The sequence below is a fragment of the Artemia franciscana genome, chromosome 13 (genome assembly GCF_032884065.1).
Source record: "Artemia franciscana chromosome 13, ASM3288406v1, whole genome shotgun sequence".
In the NCBI taxonomy this organism is placed as follows: Eukaryota; Metazoa; Arthropoda; class Branchiopoda; order Anostraca; family Artemiidae; genus Artemia; species Artemia franciscana.
Window position 1 is genome coordinate 20,760,371 of NC_088875.1, and position 18,554 is coordinate 20,778,924.

An 18,554-nucleotide genomic window follows, 5' to 3' on the forward strand; every position below is an offset into this window, starting at 1 on the left:
CGAACTGTAAGTAAGGAGCGATGCGACTCAATAGTAACCGACATTATATTGTTTGACGTATCTAATAATAGATACATCAAAACAATTGAATTTAGACGATTATTTAAAATATATAAAATTAATGACGTTTAATGTTACCCATCAAAAGTTACGAGCCTGAGAAAATTTGCCTAATTTGTGAAAAAGGGGGGAATTTTATGTTGGGTTTGCTTACGTGGGAGGATCTTTCAATGAAGAGTTTTGTGGGGGAAAGGAATTTTTCATACGAGGGGGAGTTGGATTTTCCAGCATTGATTAAAAACTATCATATCAAACAGTTCGTGGTAACGAGCTGTAGTTAGGAGCGACCTGGCTCAATAGCAACCCAAGCTCTAAAATAACGGAATTTTGATACTAATAGCTACATAAAAAGAATAGCATTTTAGTTCTGATTTTAAATATATAAGTTTCATAAAGTTTAGTCTTACCCATCAAAAGTTACGAGTCTGAGAAAATTTGCCTTATTTTAGAAAATATGGGGAAACACTGCATAAAAGTCATAGAATCTTAACGAAAATCACACCATTAGATTCAGTGTATCAGAGAACCCTACTGTAGAAGTTTCAAGCTCCTATCTACAAAAATGTGAACTTTTGTATTTTTTACCTGAAGGCAGATCACGGATGGGTGTTGATTTGTTTGTTTGTTTTTTTTTGGTTTTTTTTCCCAGGGGTGATCGTATCGAACCAGTGGTCTTAGAATGTTGCAAGAGGGCTCATTCTAAGGGAAATGAGAAGCTCTAGTGCCATTTTTAAGTGACCAAAAAAAAGTGGAGGGCACCTAGGCCCCCTCCCATGCTAAAAATTTTCTCAAAATCACCGGAGCAAAATTCTGAGATAGCCATTTTATTCAGCATAGTTCAAAAACCTTATAACTATGCCTTTGGGAACTTCCTCCCCCACAGTCCCTGTGGGAGGGGTTACAAGTTAAAAACTTTGACCAGTGCTTAGATATACCAATGGTTATTGGGAAGTTTACAGACGTTTTCAGGTTTTTTTTGGTTGAGAGAGAGGGGTTGAGAAGAGAGGGATATGTTGGGGGAACTTTCCATGGCAGCATTATGTAAAAAAAAAAAAAAATGAAAAAACAAATATGAAAAAGTTTTTTCAACTGAAAGTAAGGAGCGGCATTAAAATTTAAAACGAACAGAAATTTTTACGCATATGAGGGGTTCACCTCCTCCTAATACCTCGCTCTTTGCGCTAAAGTATTTTCAGTAATTTCAACTATTTATTCTATGGCCTTTGAGATTCAGGGTTCATTCTTAAGGAATTGGGACAAAATTTAAGCTTTAGTGTAAAGAGCAAGGTACTGACGACGGGGTGAACTCCCTCATATATGTAATAAAAACACGCGAATACAGAATTTCGTTACGTAAGTTAAGTACAAGTTAAGTTAAGTGCAAGTTAAGTACATCTTTGACTAATAAAAACGTTCGTAAAAAATTAAAAGTTCTAGTTGCCTTTTTAAGTAACCAAAAAATTGGAGGGCAACTAGGCCTTCTCCCCCGCTCCTTATTTTCTCAGTATCATTTGATCAAAACTCATAGACAGCCATTTAGCAAAAAAAAAAAAAAAAAAAATGCAAATTTCGATATAATTATTCATTTGCAGAGAGCCAAAATCAAAACATGCATTAATTCAAAAACGTTCAGAAATTAAATTTAAAAAATAATTTTTTTTAACTGAAAGTAAGGAGCGACATTAAAGCTTAAAACAAACAGAAATTACTTCGTATATGAAAGGGGCTGCTCCGTCATCAACTCTTTGCACTAGAGGTTTTTACTGTTTTAAAAAGTAGAGTTTAGAGAAAGAGTCAAACTTTAGCGTAAAGAGCGGAGCGTTGATGAGAGAGCAGCCTCTTTCATATATGAAGTAATTTCTGTTCGTTTTAAGTTTTAATGTCGCTCCTTACTTTCTGTTTAAAAAACTTGATTTTTTTTATTTAGTTAAATAAAAAAGAACAAGTTTTTTTCAACTGAAAGTAAGGAGCAACATTAAAACTTAAAACGAATAGGAATTATTATGGATTTGAGAGAGTCGCCCCCTCCTTAGTACCTCACTGTTTACGCTAAAGTGTGTTTTGAAATTGCAAAAAGCTTAGAATTCTATTTAAACGGTTATCGTGCATCAGGAGTCATTCTTGAGAAATTTGAACAAAAAGTAAAATTTTAGCTTATAAGAGCCATGTACTGACAAGGGGGCAACCCCCTTATATACGTTATTGTTTCCGTTCGTTTTAAGTTTTAATATTGTTCCTTACTTTCAGTTGAAAAAACTTGTTTTTTCATTTTGATAACTTGCAAAGCTGAGCTGAAATAGTTGGTACAAAGACCACCAAAGCAAATAAATCCAGAGGAAACTCTCTTTCCTCACATTCCAGTACAATGCAATATTGCCTGAATGCTTTGGTCTACCATTGCTGGTAGACCACTCTACCACCGTAATGAAACCATTCAGGCAATAATTTTCTTTTGGTAACAGAGACGGAGGGAGAAACGAATGGTGAATCGTAAATACATAGCCAATTTACGATACTGGAGCTGTTCCAACCTTGTATACCCAGCTCATTCCTGTCTGTAGCTCTGTTAGATTCGTACATCGTTGACAAGAATTTGTATCCCCTTTGGTTTCTTTTCCGTTTAAACATTTCAATTTAAGAAAAAGAATGTATTTGTATATATATTTATTTTGATTTAGAGATCTAAATTTTGCTTTAAGTATTTGAATGAGACACCACCCGTCAATTTAAATAATCTGTCCATAATTCTCAGTTTCACACTTAAGATATACTTCTTAAAAATGATTGAACTTCATAGTTTCTTAATGAAACAGTTCGTGGTAAAGAAATGTAAGTAAGGAGCGACCCAGCTCAATAGTAATCGAAACTCTAGAAAATAGGATTTTGATACCAATAGATCCATTTTTATGTTGATTTCAAATACATAAGTTTCATCAAGTTTAGGCTTAATCGTCAGAGTAAGACTAAAATTAGTCTTACACATCAGATTCAGCAGATTAGAGAACCCTACGGTAGAGGTATCAACCTCCTATCTACAAAAATGTGGAATTTTTGCCATGAATGCGTGTTTCTTTTTTTTCTTCTCAGGGGTGATCGCACGGACTCAGTGGTCCTATAATATCACGAGAGGGCTCATTCTAACGGAAATTAAAGTTCTAGTGCGCTTTTTAAGTGACCAAAATAATTAAAGGGCAACTAGGCCCCCACCCACGCTCATTTTTATCCCAAAGTCACCCGATCAAAATTTTGAGATATCCATTTTGTTCAGCATAGTCAAAAAATCTATAATCATGTCTTTGAGGACGACTTAATCTCCCACAGTCCCAGGGGAAGGAATACAAGTTGCGAAATTTATCAATTGTTTACGTATTGTATTGATTATTGGAAAGTATGTAGAGGTTTTCAGGAGAAATTTTTTTGTGGAGGTCGGGGGAGAAGGTTATGTGGGAAGATCTTTCCATGGGGGAAGGGAATTTTCCATGAAGGGGGCCTGGATTTCCCATCATTATTTAAAAACGATCAGAAATTAAATAAATAAAAATTAAGTTTTCTCATTTGAAAGTAAGGAGCCATATCAAAACTTAAAACAAACAGAAAATATTCCATACATGAGGTGGGTTGCATTTCCTCAGTAGCTCGCTCTTATTCTAAAGTTTTTTTTTACTTTTAAAAGAAGTTATTATTGTAACTAAACAGCCTTTGTGATTCAAGAGTCATTCTTAAATAACTGGAACAAAAATCAAACTTAGTTTATTACAAGATTATTATTAATTAAAAAATTACTATGCAATTTCGTTTTAATTATTCGTGTACGGTGAGTAATCTTCAAAACCTGCGCAAAACTTTCAGAAATTAAATAAAAACAAGTTTTTTTTTATAACTGAAAGTAGGGAGCAACATTAAAAATCAAAACGAACAAAAATTATTCTGTAAATGAAAGGGGCTGTTCCCTTCTCAACGAATCGCTCTCTACGCTAAAGTTTGACTCTTTCCCACAACTCTACTTTTTAAAACAAGAAAAAAAAACTTCAGCGTAAAGAGCGAGGCGTTGTGGAGGGGACAATCCCTTACATATACAGAATAATTTCTGTTCGCTTTAAGTTTTAATGTCGCTCTTTACTTTCAATTAAAAAACTTTTTTTTATTTAATAGAGTAAGATATGGTCTTGGTTCAGAGCAACTGAGTCTGGGGCTCTGGAATGTTTGTCGAATGAGTTTTGATAAAAAAGCAAATTTGAATATTCTGGATATCAGCTTTAAAATATTTTACCTCAGTATCATGTATTATCATTATTTTTATTTCCCATTTTATTGGGGGGGGGGGTACGAGGGATAATATTCTTTTATATTGCTTCCTGTCGTATCTTTCATTCCTTCCTTCTTCTTTTTTTGTATTTAGTCTATGATAATCGTCGAATTGTAGTACATGTAACAAACAGTATCACGCTGTATTAATAAGTATTAAATATTATCATGGACTAGTTTTTATCAATATTTTTATTTCTCATTTTATGGGGCGGGGTGGGGTGAGAGATAATATTCTTTTATGTTGACTGTTGCTGCTGATCTTATCTTTTTTGCATATTAAATAAGTTTCGTTCATTTCTTTTCTTTTGTAGTTAACCTATGATAATCGTTGAATTATAGTACATTTAACAAACAATATCATGCTGTATCAAAACAGTACCAAACATTATCATGGATTAGTTGTTATCTCTATTTTGATTTCCTATTTTAAAGAAGGGAGGGGGTGAGGGACAATATTCTTTTTGCTGTCTGTTTCTGCTGATCGTATCTTTTTTGCTTATTAAATGAGTTTTGTTCATTTCATCTTTTCTCTTAGTTAGTCTATCATAATCGCTGAATTGTGTCTTTGGCATGTGCGCTTATTTAGTGCGCTCATTTATATTTACTACTAGAAAATCGCCCTATCCATCTGTACTGTATCAGCATAATAGAACGTGTTATTAGTCTCGAAATACACTTGCCAGTCAATTCATTGTATTTCACACGCTCTAAGACAAATCATTCAACATTTTACTTTCATAAATATTTTCTTATATTTCCATTATTTTTCCTTATTGCCGTAAGTGGTGAACAATCAATACTTAATTTAGTAATAGAACTTAAATCCTTCCTTTGAAACTCACCTTAAAACAAATAATCTATATGATCAAGTCTTCTGAACATTAAGATATTGGAACCTTCAGCATAAAGGATATGCTAGCTATATCCGTGATTTATCTGTTTTTGGAAATAGATAGTGACGGTTAAATATGCTTTTACCATTGTTGGACTGGCTCTAAACTTGGGTTTCTTGTTATTCTTCTAATATAGTATACGTAAAGTTTCTAGTACAAGTTTTGCAATCTACTTGAAATTTGAGCATTGCGCTTGTGCAAGGTTTAAACTAAAAAGAAACCCAAGGACCTCGACTTATCCTACAATATAGCTAGTTGGTATTTAAAAATTCCTGAGAGGTAAATATCTCTGAGGTGTAGTAGACAAAAAAAAAGCAGAAAGAGAAAGTAAAGGGTTGTAGTCTCATCAAACTGATATGATAGTGTTTGGAGTTTGGTAAGATTGAATGGATCTTTATCAACTTTTTAGAAGATAACTATAGGCTTCTGAGTTAGGCACTCACAGCTCTTTGATTGATGAGATTCCTCCTTAAATTATATCAACGATCATAACTTTTAAAAAATGGACAACTTCCACATGTACTTCGTAATAAGAAGAACTTCTACTTTCCATTTCAGCATTGATTGAACGAATGTAACATGATCAACTCTTTACATTATAGCCTACAATTACCTGTTATTAATTCAGTTCAGTCGACTTTTATTTTGTAGGTAGGTTTGATGAGTTAGGAGTTGCAAAAGGAGACGTGCCTGAAGAAATTGAAGAAGTTTACGAGTTCCGTCTTTCTATTCATTCCGAGAGCAAAAATTGGGTAATAATTAGTGAGGTCAGTATCTCAGTCCTAGAATACCTTTTTATTATATTCGATGCATAATTTGATGTTTCAGCTTTGATTTATTTGACAAAGAAAAAAGTTGTGTTGTTTAAGTAGGTTCAGAGCTAAAACCCAGGGGGTGGGCAAATGGCTACCCTAATAGATCTTTAAAAACACTCTTTTTGGCATCTTCATATTTTTTTTAAATTGAGAAAAATTCTTGATCCCTCTCATGAGCTGGGGCTACTGGCTAAACCCTCAAGAGGCTTCACTCTTCACCAACTGGGGAACGTATAAAAACAATAATGAGGTTCTCAGGATCTTTATAGTAGCAAATAATTTCGAAGTAGAAATACGTAAGATCGCCTTCTTTCTCAAAGAAGAGTTTCAAGCAAAAGTGGGAACAGTTTGTGGAATACAAAACTGGGGTTGGTGAAACACATTGATAAAAAAGAAGGAAAAGATGGCATCAAAGGTATTTTTTTTTTCAGCATCAAGGAAAGTCCAAAAGTGCACCATTTTACTTTACCTATAAAGATTATTTTGTGTATTACTAGTACAACAGATTTGTGGAATTTTATAAATCATACATGTGCGTAAAAAAAAACAAGCCAAGAAAATTCTAAATTAAATTTTAAACTGTTTCTGCAGCATACCATCTTCATGATTTGTATTAATCAAATAATGAAAGAAAACTATGAATTTCTGGAGATTGTGGATGTATTCGATTGGTAGTTTTACGGTGAAAAAAAAAAGCTGTTTCAAATATACTTTGTGTTCAGAAAAGCGAAAATGGCAATATATCTTTGGGGGAACCTTGGGGGGAGGTGGGTTGGTAAAAACAACTGATTAGTTGTGTTGGAGCAATTTAAAATGGTTTAGGATGTTAACATTGTATTATTACTCAGATTTGTAATCAACAACCTTAGAATTCAAAGGATTTCAAGGATTTCAGATTTGAAATCCTTAAAGGATATTAAGCCCTCTGGTGAAAATCAAATACTATTTTATTTCTATTAAAATAAAGTAGAGGCCGTAGTTCGCAGTATATAAGCAAACCGAATCCAGCATTTTCATTTTTCCTATATCTTAGGCTTAAAAATAAAGTAAGTAGCGATAAAAGTAAAATATTATAGTAATTTAGATCCCTTCCATTTTTGCCATGAACTCCAAGGCATGAAGAAAATAATTCAACATGACACGTTTCCTTAAGGAAACCTATAGATGTGTCAGAATTAATTGTGAAATGCGGAGATGAAGGGTACTTCTATCTCCTACATTTAAAAAGGTAAGCAGTTAGTGGCCGACCGGTTTTCTGGCAAAACCCTATGTTCGTGACCTTTTCCTTCCACGCTGTTTTCAGTATTCTTCTATATCACGTGTTTTCAAGGGCTAGGACGCTAGGATTAGTTAACAGCATTCACTTGTATGGAGGAAAATGCACATCGCGTTGCTATTCATGAGGTGGAGCTTTAAGCGCATAGAGTATTCCCTACTGTGCCATATCAGTTTCAAGTAATTAAAAACCGATGTAGCTTGCCCAACCCTCCTCTTGATTTTGTTGGTTATTTCACCATTATAATGAGTCTAACTTCCGAGGTTCTTAAATTCATTGACCTGTTCAAGTACTTTATCTTTGCATTTCATTGCCAGCAGAGAGTCAAATGTAACCATCATCGTCTTATTGACTGTTAGACCAACTTTTCAAGCCTTTTCATCTATGGTGTCGAGTAGCAACTGCAGTCGCTGTTTTGCCTCGTAGAGAAGAACAACTTCGTCAGCGAAGTCCAGGTCATAGATCTGCTGGCTGCAAAACTTCACTCTAGAATCTGAAGACCTCTTACAATATAGTCCATAACTATAACAAACAGGAATGGGGATAATATACATCCCTGTTTGACACCAGACATTATCTAAATCAAAGGTGTATCCTCATTTTCTGTATTCAAAAAAGGTTCGGAATGTGTTCAGAAACAACATTCACTGTCTTCCGAGGGTGCGATTTTATTTTGATTAGTTTATCAGGTACTCCGTAATAATTCTAAATCTTGTACAAAATCTTCGAATCAACAGGATTGAAAGTGGAAAATTGATGAGCCATGTATATTTTTTGTCCCATTCCTGGACTCCTCAAAAACATCAGTCTAAGAATGAAACTAAGATTGGAGCAAGACCTACAAGGGCAAAAGTTGATGACCCTCCGGTTATCACAGATTAGAGCATCACTCTTCTAGTAGAGTTTGATCAGTATACCCCTGATCCAATCTTTCAGGACTGTTTAGTTACTCCAGACGACCAGTAGGAGAGCATTCAAAACAGTTATGCAGGCGCAAAGGTATGTCTTCAGCATCTCTGCCGTGACTCCATCGACTGGAGGTGACGTTCATTTGTCCACTTTTTCAGAGCCATAGTCACTTCTTTCGTGCGGGGGAGGGGGGTCAGCACTTTCGTCAATTGGTAAAGAAAGAACAGATCAGTTACGGGCAAGGAGGGACGAAATGATTTAGCGTTAATGATCATTGAACTCGTTGAATTAGAAGTCATCAATTGAGGCGAGATAATTAATAATTTTGCAGAGGCTATGGTAAGAAGAGTCAGATTTAAATAAATGGAAAGTTTCGTTTTTAAATGAAAATTTTGTTCAAATTTGGCTTCAAATTTCTGGGAGTTTCGGGGAGGGGGTTCATCAAGATTTTGCCCCGGACGTGAGAGAGGCCACAACCGCCGTTGCAGTAGTAATATTAGTTGCAGTTGTAGTTAAAGTAATAGCAGTAACATGTTAATATTGACTTTTGGTTTGTTCAACATTCCCCACAATAAACCATGTAGGTTTCAACTTCAGACTACAAGTATTGTTTTGTTCCAGCATTGTTTTTATTTGTATGTGTATTGGGGTTGTAAGCCCAAACAAGCTTTGCTTCGGGCCATTTAAATGTTTTGTTTTGTTATTTATATTAATAAACTCATCTTTCTCTCTCAAGTCGTTCCTAAGATATCGCTAATATACGCTTTTTGGACAAGTCGTCCCTAATATTTTGCTAATATGTGGTCTTTGGACAACCTGCATGCACACACTGTGGATTTAATTCAACTTCCCCTACATGTTCCCTCCAACTTTCATCTTCATACCCTTAGCCTTAGTGGTAGTTGCAGTAGTAGTAGCATGCACTTATTGCCTTCTGATTAGTTGAACGTCCCTCTCATACCCTGGAAGTTTCAACTTAATGCACTGAGCCGTTTCTAAGATATTGCTTATACGATCTTTTGACAGTCTATTTGCACATAGTATGATATTGTTCTAGTTCAACTTTCCCCCTCAACAATTCCTGAAATTTCCACCTTAATACCCGTAGCCTTAGTAGTAGTAACAGTAGAAGTAGTAGTTATAGTAATAGCGTGCACATTCTGCCGTTTTTCAATTGATCACCCCCTCACCACTCCCTGAAAGTTTCAACTTAATACCCCGAACCATTTTGACAACCTGCATGCACAGAGTGTGTTTTGTATCATTTTAATTTTCCCTGAAATTTTCCTCTTCATACCCTTAGCCTTTGTAGCAGTAGGAGTAATAGTTTTAGTAGGAGTAGTAGTTGTATGAGTAGAGTAGTAACGGTGGTAGCAGTAGTAGTATGCATATATTGCCTTTTGATCAGTTGAGGATTCCTCTAGTCATGCCGTGGAAATCACAATAGAATTAGTAGTTATAGTAGTAGTAGCATGCACATTGTCGTTTTGTCATTTGATCATCCCCCTTATACGCTAAGCCGTTCTTAGGAATATACTGATGTTAAGATATTGATTTGAAAACCGATATGGACATAGTTTGTTTTGATTTAGTTCAACACTTCTCTCAACATTCCAGAAGAGCTTCACCAAAATACCTTGGTCCTTTTTGACACCTAAGGTTAAACCTGCATCCCTTTCCCGATAGCGAATACTATATTAGAGCCAACGCTATGCGCTATAGTAAAAGGCCATACGGCTCCAGTGTTTTATTATTATTTTTATTGTTACCTAGAGGTACTTAGTATAGAAGGAGTGATCATATAAACTTTGGATGGGGCTCATTCGATTGGAAATCGGAAGTTCTAATGCCCCTTTTAAGAGACAAAAGTGACCGAAGTCCAAATTGCCCCCCAGCGCCCTTTGTTGTCCTAATACATCCGATACAAATTTCGAGATAGTCATTTGTTAAAAATAGTCCAAAGACCATATAACGAAAATCTGGAGTCGTCACAACCCCCCTGGGGCCAGTCGTTGTAAGTTATGCTCTGGGGAAATATATGGTTTTCATGGAAGGGATGCTTGTATAAACTTCGGAAGGGGTTCCTTTGGTTGGAAATTGTAAATTCTAGTGCCCTTTTTGAAAGTCATAAGTGATTGGAGGGCAACTAGCCTTCCCCGCCATTTGTCCTGTTTCCCATAAATGCATCAGATAAAAACTTAAAGATAGGCATTTTGCTAAAAATAGTTCAAAAGTAAGATAGCAAAACTCTGGTGTCGACACAGCCCCCCAGGGCCCGGGAGCAGGCGTAAGTTATACCCTGGGGCATATATGGTTATTATGGAAGGGATGCTTGTATAAACTTCAGAGAGAGCACATCTGATTGGAAATTGACAGTTTTAGCTCACTTTTTAAGAGTTAAAAGATATCTGAGGGCAACTATCCCCCCTCCCTACGCCCTTTTTCTCCAAACCCATCTGATAAAAATTTTGAGATAGCCAAATTGTTGAAAATAGTTCAAAGATCAGTTATCAAAAGATCCGGTGTCGATACAACCTTCTAGGACTTGGTGGCAGGCGTCGTAAGTTATTCCCTGGTGGCTTAATTGGTTCATATGGAAGGATGATCGTATAAACTTCAGAGATGGCTCATCTGATTGGGAATTGAAAGTTCCAGTTCATTTTTTAAACCCATCTGATGAAAATTTATCCCAAAACCCATCTAATAAAAATTTTGAGAGGGCCATTATGTTAAAAATAGTTCATAGGTCAGATAACAAAAACTTCAGTGTCGACACAACACCATAGGGCTCGGGAGCAGGCGTTTGCAGTTACGCCCAGGGAGCATATATGGTTCTTATGGAAGGGATGATCTTATAAACTTCAGAAATGGCTCATTTGATTGGAAATTCAATATTTTTGTTCACTTTTTAAGAGTCGAAGGAGATCTGAGGGCAACTACCCCCCCCCCACTTTATAAGGCTTTGAAGGCTTCAATGTTTTATTATTTATAATTTTTTCCCAGAGGCACTTCATATGGAAGGGGTGGTCGTATAAACTTCGTAGGGGGCTCATTCAATTGAAAATGGGAAGTTTTAGTGCTCTTTAAGAGTCAGAAGTGATTGGAGGGCAACTAGCCCCCTCCCTCTCCCCGCGCTTTTTTCCCAAATGCATTCAATAAAATTCTGAGATATTCATTTTGTTTAAAATAGTTCTAAAATGAGATAACAAAAACTTCACGGCCGACACAATCCCCTAGGGCCCGGGGGCAGGCGTTGTAAGTTATTCCCCTGGTGCCTATTAGGTTTAATGTAAGGGGTGGTAGTATAAACTTCAAAATGGATCATTTGGTTGGAAATTGAACGTTCTAGTTACCTTTTCAGAGTCATCAAATGTGATCAGAAGGCAGTCCCCCCCCCCCACACCCTCTTCCTAGAATTTATCTGATCAAAATTTTGAGATACTCATTAAGTTTGAAATTGTCAAACGATCAGATGACAAACTACTCAGGTTCAAAACACTCCCTCCAACCCCGGGAAGAGTTTTAACTTACGCCTGGCGGAAAAAAGGTTTTTATGGAAGAGGTGGTGTATACACTTCTTAGGGGACTCAAATGATTAGAAATTGAAAATTCTAGCTTCCTTTTTTTCTGGTTATTTATTAAGAAAAGAGGGCATTTTTAATTAAGGATGTTCTGGATACGTTGCCAACTGTGCACTAAAATTATTGAGAACAGAGCCACCGATGGAAGGCTGCGTACAGCCATCACCGTACACCCTCCAACATCAAACGCGATCTCCGAATATCCTCTCATTTGCAGCGCAAATGGGAGGATAACTCTATATACCAGTTGAGTGGTGGTCTCTTATTCCTTCCCCCTAACCCCGGGGGAAGGCTCTGAGTTACGAAACTTACTTATTGTTGCTTTGATACTTGAATTCAGGGGCGTAGCTTGCTATGATGCAGGGGGTGGGGGAACCACCCCTCACAGACCTTTTTTGAAGGGTACGGGTTAGGTACTATAAAGTACCTTTAAAGTACTGTTATAGAACTAAATAGTACCTTCTGGTACAACATTTTTTTAAAAATTTTACCGTCATTTCCACTTGATTTGGGAAAATTGGCTCTAATGCCCCCCACCCCCTCCAATATTTGACGAAATTACGCCACTACCTGGATTTAATGGATTTAGGCTGTTAGTTATGCAATTTGATTATTGTTGCTTTGATACCTTGTTTACTTTGATCTTTTCTTTACTTTATTATTTTTACTTTGACATTGTTGCTTTGATACTAGTTTTGATACTTTTATGAAAGTTTGATGCTCTAAAAAAAATTATTTTGAAATAAGGAATTTTTAAAAAACTTCAAATTTTTTGTAATCAAAAACGAAAACAAAAATTAATTAAAAAGTAAAATTCTGAAGAAGTTTTACAAAATAAAGGCCATATTAAACATAAGATCAGCCGATACAAATACCTGTTAAACTTCAAACTCAAAACGACCAGAAATTACTATCAATGCAAACAAACACACAATAAGTACAAATATAAATGAATAAATAAATCTTAAATTGAACATGCAAATCAAGCGTGAAACGAACAAAAATCACTACAGACTAGAGGTTAGGTGTCGCCTCCTTCCCTCACTGTAGAAGTCTAAAACTTGCTACGTCATTACTTTACTGAAAACGAATTATATTACAAATATTTTCTTTTAGACATTAAAGACATTAAATTGGACATTAAGACATTAGACATTAAAATTATACTAAAATTTCGAACTGATGAGTTTTCACCAATTGATATCGTTATATATCAAACATTCTGTTTAATTTTTATCAGTTCTTTCCAAGACTGTTCAAGAGAAACACAGTTTCACTACAAACAAGAGTTTGGATGCTGCTCCCTGCCTTAACTGCAAAAACCTAAAGCCTACTGCGTCATTGGCGGTTCACTGAAAACGAATTATATTGCAAATATTTTCTTTCTCAGTTATTACAGCATTGAAAAATGAAAATAAAAAGTACAGTGAAATAAAATCTTGAACTGATGACCTTTCAGCAATTTATATCAGTATATATCCAATATTCAAGTTGATTTAATTTGTACTTTCCAAGACTCTTCAAGGAAAGTAGTATAAGAAATACAAGTTCTGGACCACATCATTAATCCATTCAATTTGCATCTTTTTCAGTCCATTTTACGTTATTTTAACATGAAATATTAAACATTTTGAACATTCTCCATTCCGACATTCAACATGAAAACAAGTACTAGAAATCAAAGTCTGGTGTCATTTTTATACTTTTTTACAATGCGAACATAGGAGACGAACCATATCATTAATCAATCGAATTTATTCCATTTTCAATTGAATTCACACCATTTTGGATAAAAATTTTAATCGTTTCTACAATTTCCCATCATGAGCTTTAGGATCAAAACAGGTCTTGTGAGATTGCATATTTTACTTATTACATATTTACATATTTACTAAGAATGTGATGCATATTTTACTAATATTTAATACTTTATGTATGCTACAGATAAAATGTAATAATTTAATTATTCAGTGGATAGTTCGATAACAATATCTAAATAATTGTTATTATCTTCCCTTTTATTTCAATGACCTTTAAAATCATACATTTATCTAATTTTTTAAATTCAATTTCAAAATCAGCTACTTTAGAATCAAAACGCTTAGGTGCAAATAGATCAACCATTTCACCTTGAAAATCAATAGTTATAACTATTTTCTTCTATATCTAGTTGTAACATATTTCATTGCTTTAATTATATTTTCCTTTCTAGTGTCCAAATCTTCTTTCCTAATTGTTCGATTACGTTTATTTTCAATTTTCATTCTGCTTAAAAGTTTCTCCATCTATTATTAAATTATTTTATTAAACAAATTTCCAATCAAAAATAATTTACATATTAATATATAATTTACTTACAATGACTTCCATGATTGCTTTTCTTTCTGAAAATATAACACAGTAAATATTGTATGGATTAGCAGGTAGTTAATCTAATAAAAGTTAATTTCTATGTTAGCAGTTATCCACTTCGACAAATATTCGGTTCTTGCTTCTAAATATGAAAACAAAATAAAGGATATTCTATTTTAAAATCCTTGTAACTTACAATTGTTCCAATATAAACATTTTTATGTTTATATCCTAACTATGAAAATCGTTGGTGAGCTTTAGAATAATCTTCATTAGCATCACTAAAATCACATTTAAAATCTTCTTGTGGATATATCCATTTACTCTCATTTGAATTCTGTTAGTATTCATATGTTCAAATACCATATTGTTTTGCGTTTAACTGTTAACTGTTTAGTTGTATTATAGCGTTCACTGACAACCCTCCATTTTAATTCTCTATCCGTTTTATTATCACTTTTATAGGTATTACACGCTTCCCATTTTAATTCACATGAGCTGCCCTATCCTAATCCAGGTTTTAATTGTTCCGCCTTCTTCGTTAGTTCGGCTTCTAATTGAATCGCTATGGGTAAACTGGGATGCAATACTGGTAACATCCATGATAAATGCAATATATCTACTTAAAAAATTTGAGTTTCAGATTTTATAATCATGTTGCAAAAATCGTTTCTTTTGAATATAATTTTATGTGTAACGCCTCTAAAAACAAAATTAATATCTTGAAAAAATCCAAATAACCGTGATAATGGTAAGTACATACTAACCACGTGACGTTTTTTTGTTTTATTCAGTTAAGTTATCTTTTAAATAAACCACTGCTAGATAGAATAGACTGCTAGGATAGAAGCATTATTTGGTTTTGTTGCAATTGTTCCATCACCACTGCAACAGATGTAATAGTACTTTCAAACTCGTTTTCTGGTTTAAAGGAATCAACGTATTGGGTTTTATCTTCATAACAAAACATATTAGTAGCTGCGCTTCTACTATAATCATCTGAAAATTCTAATAAATTTTTAACAGTAGTCGCTAAACATACATAATCAATACGTTTTCCATTGATAATATATTCAGCAATTCTGAACAAATTAAATTCATAATTTGTTAAAGTAGCTTCATCTTTATTTCGTATATTTGTTCCACCCAAACGTGTTATTTTCACTTTTGCATAAAGGTAACTATCACTTGGAAGCATCTATGATTCCACGTCTTCTTAAATGCAATTATAATTTAATGGTTGTGATACATTCACATTGTTTTCACTGATTTACGTATATTCATATTTAGTTGTAGAATCATCGATAATAGGCTTTTCAAATACTTCCCAATAAGGAGCGAAAAACTTGATACACTGCCATTTATATACGGAAAAAATTATTAAATACACATACGATTTTCAAACAGTGGAGGCGGATCTTCGATTTTCATTGAGGGTGTCAACAAGAGCATCTCCAGGGACGTAGTTTCAGTCCCTTCTCTAAAATCATTGCATCCAATAAGCCTTTCCTATGCTCGTCAAGATATTTATTCAAATATCTCTTGTTATTAAAACTATATACTTTAGAGATCTCACACCATTTAACTCTTTCTGATTGTAATCTATCCTAGCTTTTCCACTTTTTTGTTACCACTAATAATAATCAAAACCATTTATTAGAAAGTAGTTTTCTTTAATAAAATTCAAATTCTGAGATAGTTGTTGTAAATAGTATTATAGTCATTTTTCTTAATAATATTATTCTTGAATAACGAATCGAGCTTCATTTCTCACGTCATCAGATGTATTTCCTGCAGCTCTGCTACCTAGCAAACTATATAATTTTTCAGTCGTATCATTTGCATTCGTGTAAATCTCAATTCCCTGTTGAGGATGTAGAAAATCTAAGTTATCTTTAATAGCTTTTAACCTTCTTCTATAGCTTTTTACCAACTGAATTTCTAACCTTTTACCTTTTTCTAATTCACCAGATTTTACACCTTTCATCTTTCCTCCATACCTTTGATTAAGTGTTCCTGATTCATCTAGATTGATTTAAACATAGAACAATTTCCTAAATAAAAACTAGGCATTTCAAAATAGAATCCCTTAGGATCATATACCTCATTGATTTCCCTCAAATGTTCTTCATCTATCCCAGAATCGACATTAGCAATGAAATTTGGCTTATTCGGGGGTAAAATAGATTGACTTGAGTGAGCTTGATTGCTTGCTTGAAAACTTGCTGCGTTATTTAAAGATTGATCCAGTCGATGTAATCGTCTTCTTAAACTAGTGTCATTTTCATGTAATTTATCAGTAATTATATTTGTATTTTTTATCTTCTGCTTCAACAATAGGAACACCAAGCGTTTCAGCAGTCACGAAATTCAGCTTGGTCTAAGGCACGTTCTTGAACTATATTTCTTTGTATTTCTCTACTTTTCACTACACTCGCTAACAATTTATAGGATCATTTATAGAATGAAAGGTTTTATTGAATAACTTTCGAGAGTTTTTTTTTCGTACAAACCATCAATAATGAGTCTACCAGTTTTATCCTACAGTTCATACATTATGTGGGTTGTATTTTTCACTACAGTTATTTGAAACACTTCAGTTGTGAAATTTGGTTGGTAACCTTTATCAAAAACATGTTTACCTTGATTAAATATAACCAAATTACCAACATTGAATTTGTTTATGGATGGTTTTTGAACTTTGGTATCAGGAAATAAATTAGTATACACCATATTTTCATTTCCATTTTTACTCGCTTCTATTGGTTTCATTTTAATGGATCGATGATAAGAATTGTTATAATTGTCAATGAAAGAGGGTAATACATCTATCCAAAGTTTTCGATTGTTATGAGTAAAATATTTCCATAATTTCCCTTTGATCATTCTATCAAACTACTCAACATTTGAGCTTTCGATTCACTTTCAGATGAGAACCAATTAATTACATTACTCTTAAAAAATACTTGAACGTTTTTCATAACAAATTCTTTGCCTTTATCTGTAATTTTTTAGGTTTTCTATTTTTAAATAAATCTGTAAAAGTATTAATAATTTCCCGTTTTATCCTTTAAAGGAATACACCAAGCATATTTACTAAAACAATCGATGACTTTAAGAATGTAATTACAATTATTATTTTCACTTTTTTACTGCTGCATATCAGCCAAATCTGCTTGCCACTGGTCTTCGACACTGAATGTAAACGTGTCTTCTTTTAAATGTATGATAAGTTGGATGGTGTAAAGAATAACTATTTTGATTTTGCAACACTTCTTTGATTTTAGTTTTTGATACAGTAAAACCATCCACTTTAATTTTTTTAAACGTATAAAAATGAGACCAAACTATAATTTCCAAGGAACTATTTCCATGTTGAATGTTGGGATGGAAAATGTTCAAAATGTTTTAAAAATGGACTGAAAATGATGAAAATTGAATGGATTAATGATGTGGTTCAGCTCCTGTGTTCCTTATACTACTAAGTCACTTATAGTTTTGAGTAAAGCGCCAATGATGCAGCATACTAATAGCTCAAATAGATCTTAATTGTTAAGACTGAACATGAAAAAAAAAAAAAATCGGGAAAAATTTTATGACCATTCACGGACGATTTTATGCAATGCCCCCCCCCCCCCCCCCGTCCTACCACCTTTTAATTATTGGCCTTTCAAGAAAATTTATTTTTTGGGTAGCGGTAGGGGGGGGGGGCATTTTGTGCATTTATAGGCGTACTTTTTGTATTTTGCGCCATTTTAAGAATAATTTCCTTTTTACAAAGTTGAAATTAATTTAAACTTTTCAGACTCAGTTGATAAAAATCGAGCAGTGTTATCGTAAAATCTAAAATTTTCAGTTTTTTCTAATTTCCTGTTTTTTACATTTTAGGTCTCTCTCGAACCGAGGTAGCAGCTCCAAGACTTTTGGCTTTATCGAGCCAAAAAACTAATAACGAATTTAGTTAATCCATGGTTGTATATTAGGCTGCACTATTTACATTTTATTTTGTTGCGCATTTTTATCTTAAAGGAGCTATGTCTATTTTGTTTTGCCAGTGAAGTTTGTTGAATAACATAATTTTATCGAACATTCTTGTTTTGATATAGAAACCACGCAATTTATGCTTATATTGTAAAAAATACTATAATTATTTTGAGTTTTTTTTATTACCTTTTTTGTTAATTCAACATTGTTGCTATTCGTCCTTTTGTTTTAGATGAAGGTGCATTTTCATATAAAAGTTATCAAAATCAAAGTATCAGACTCAGATTATAAATCTTATCTTACTGGGTAACCCGAAAATAAGTCCTTACGCACATGCCTTTTACAAACCATGGTGATTATGGCGGTACCGGTGATT

At 33.9% G+C, this 18,554-nt stretch overlaps 1 protein-coding gene across 1 annotated transcript in view; it reads left to right on the plus strand.

The window, feature by feature from the left end:
• The window catches only part of LOC136034640 (alpha-1,3-mannosyl-glycoprotein 4-beta-N-acetylglucosaminyltransferase A-like), a 60,753-nt gene extending 42,472 nt beyond the window's left edge, over window positions 1-18,281 (plus strand). Inside the window, exons 8-9 of the mRNA XM_065715941.1 lie at window positions 5,913-6,028; window positions 18,083-18,281. Of these exons, the coding sequence (XP_065572013.1) occupies window positions 5,913-6,028; window positions 18,083-18,103 (137 nt within the window). The 3' untranslated portion in view covers window positions 18,104-18,281. The remainder of the gene's footprint in view (window positions 1-5,912; window positions 6,029-18,082) is intronic.
• Window positions 18,282-18,554: the final 273 nt, after the last annotated feature.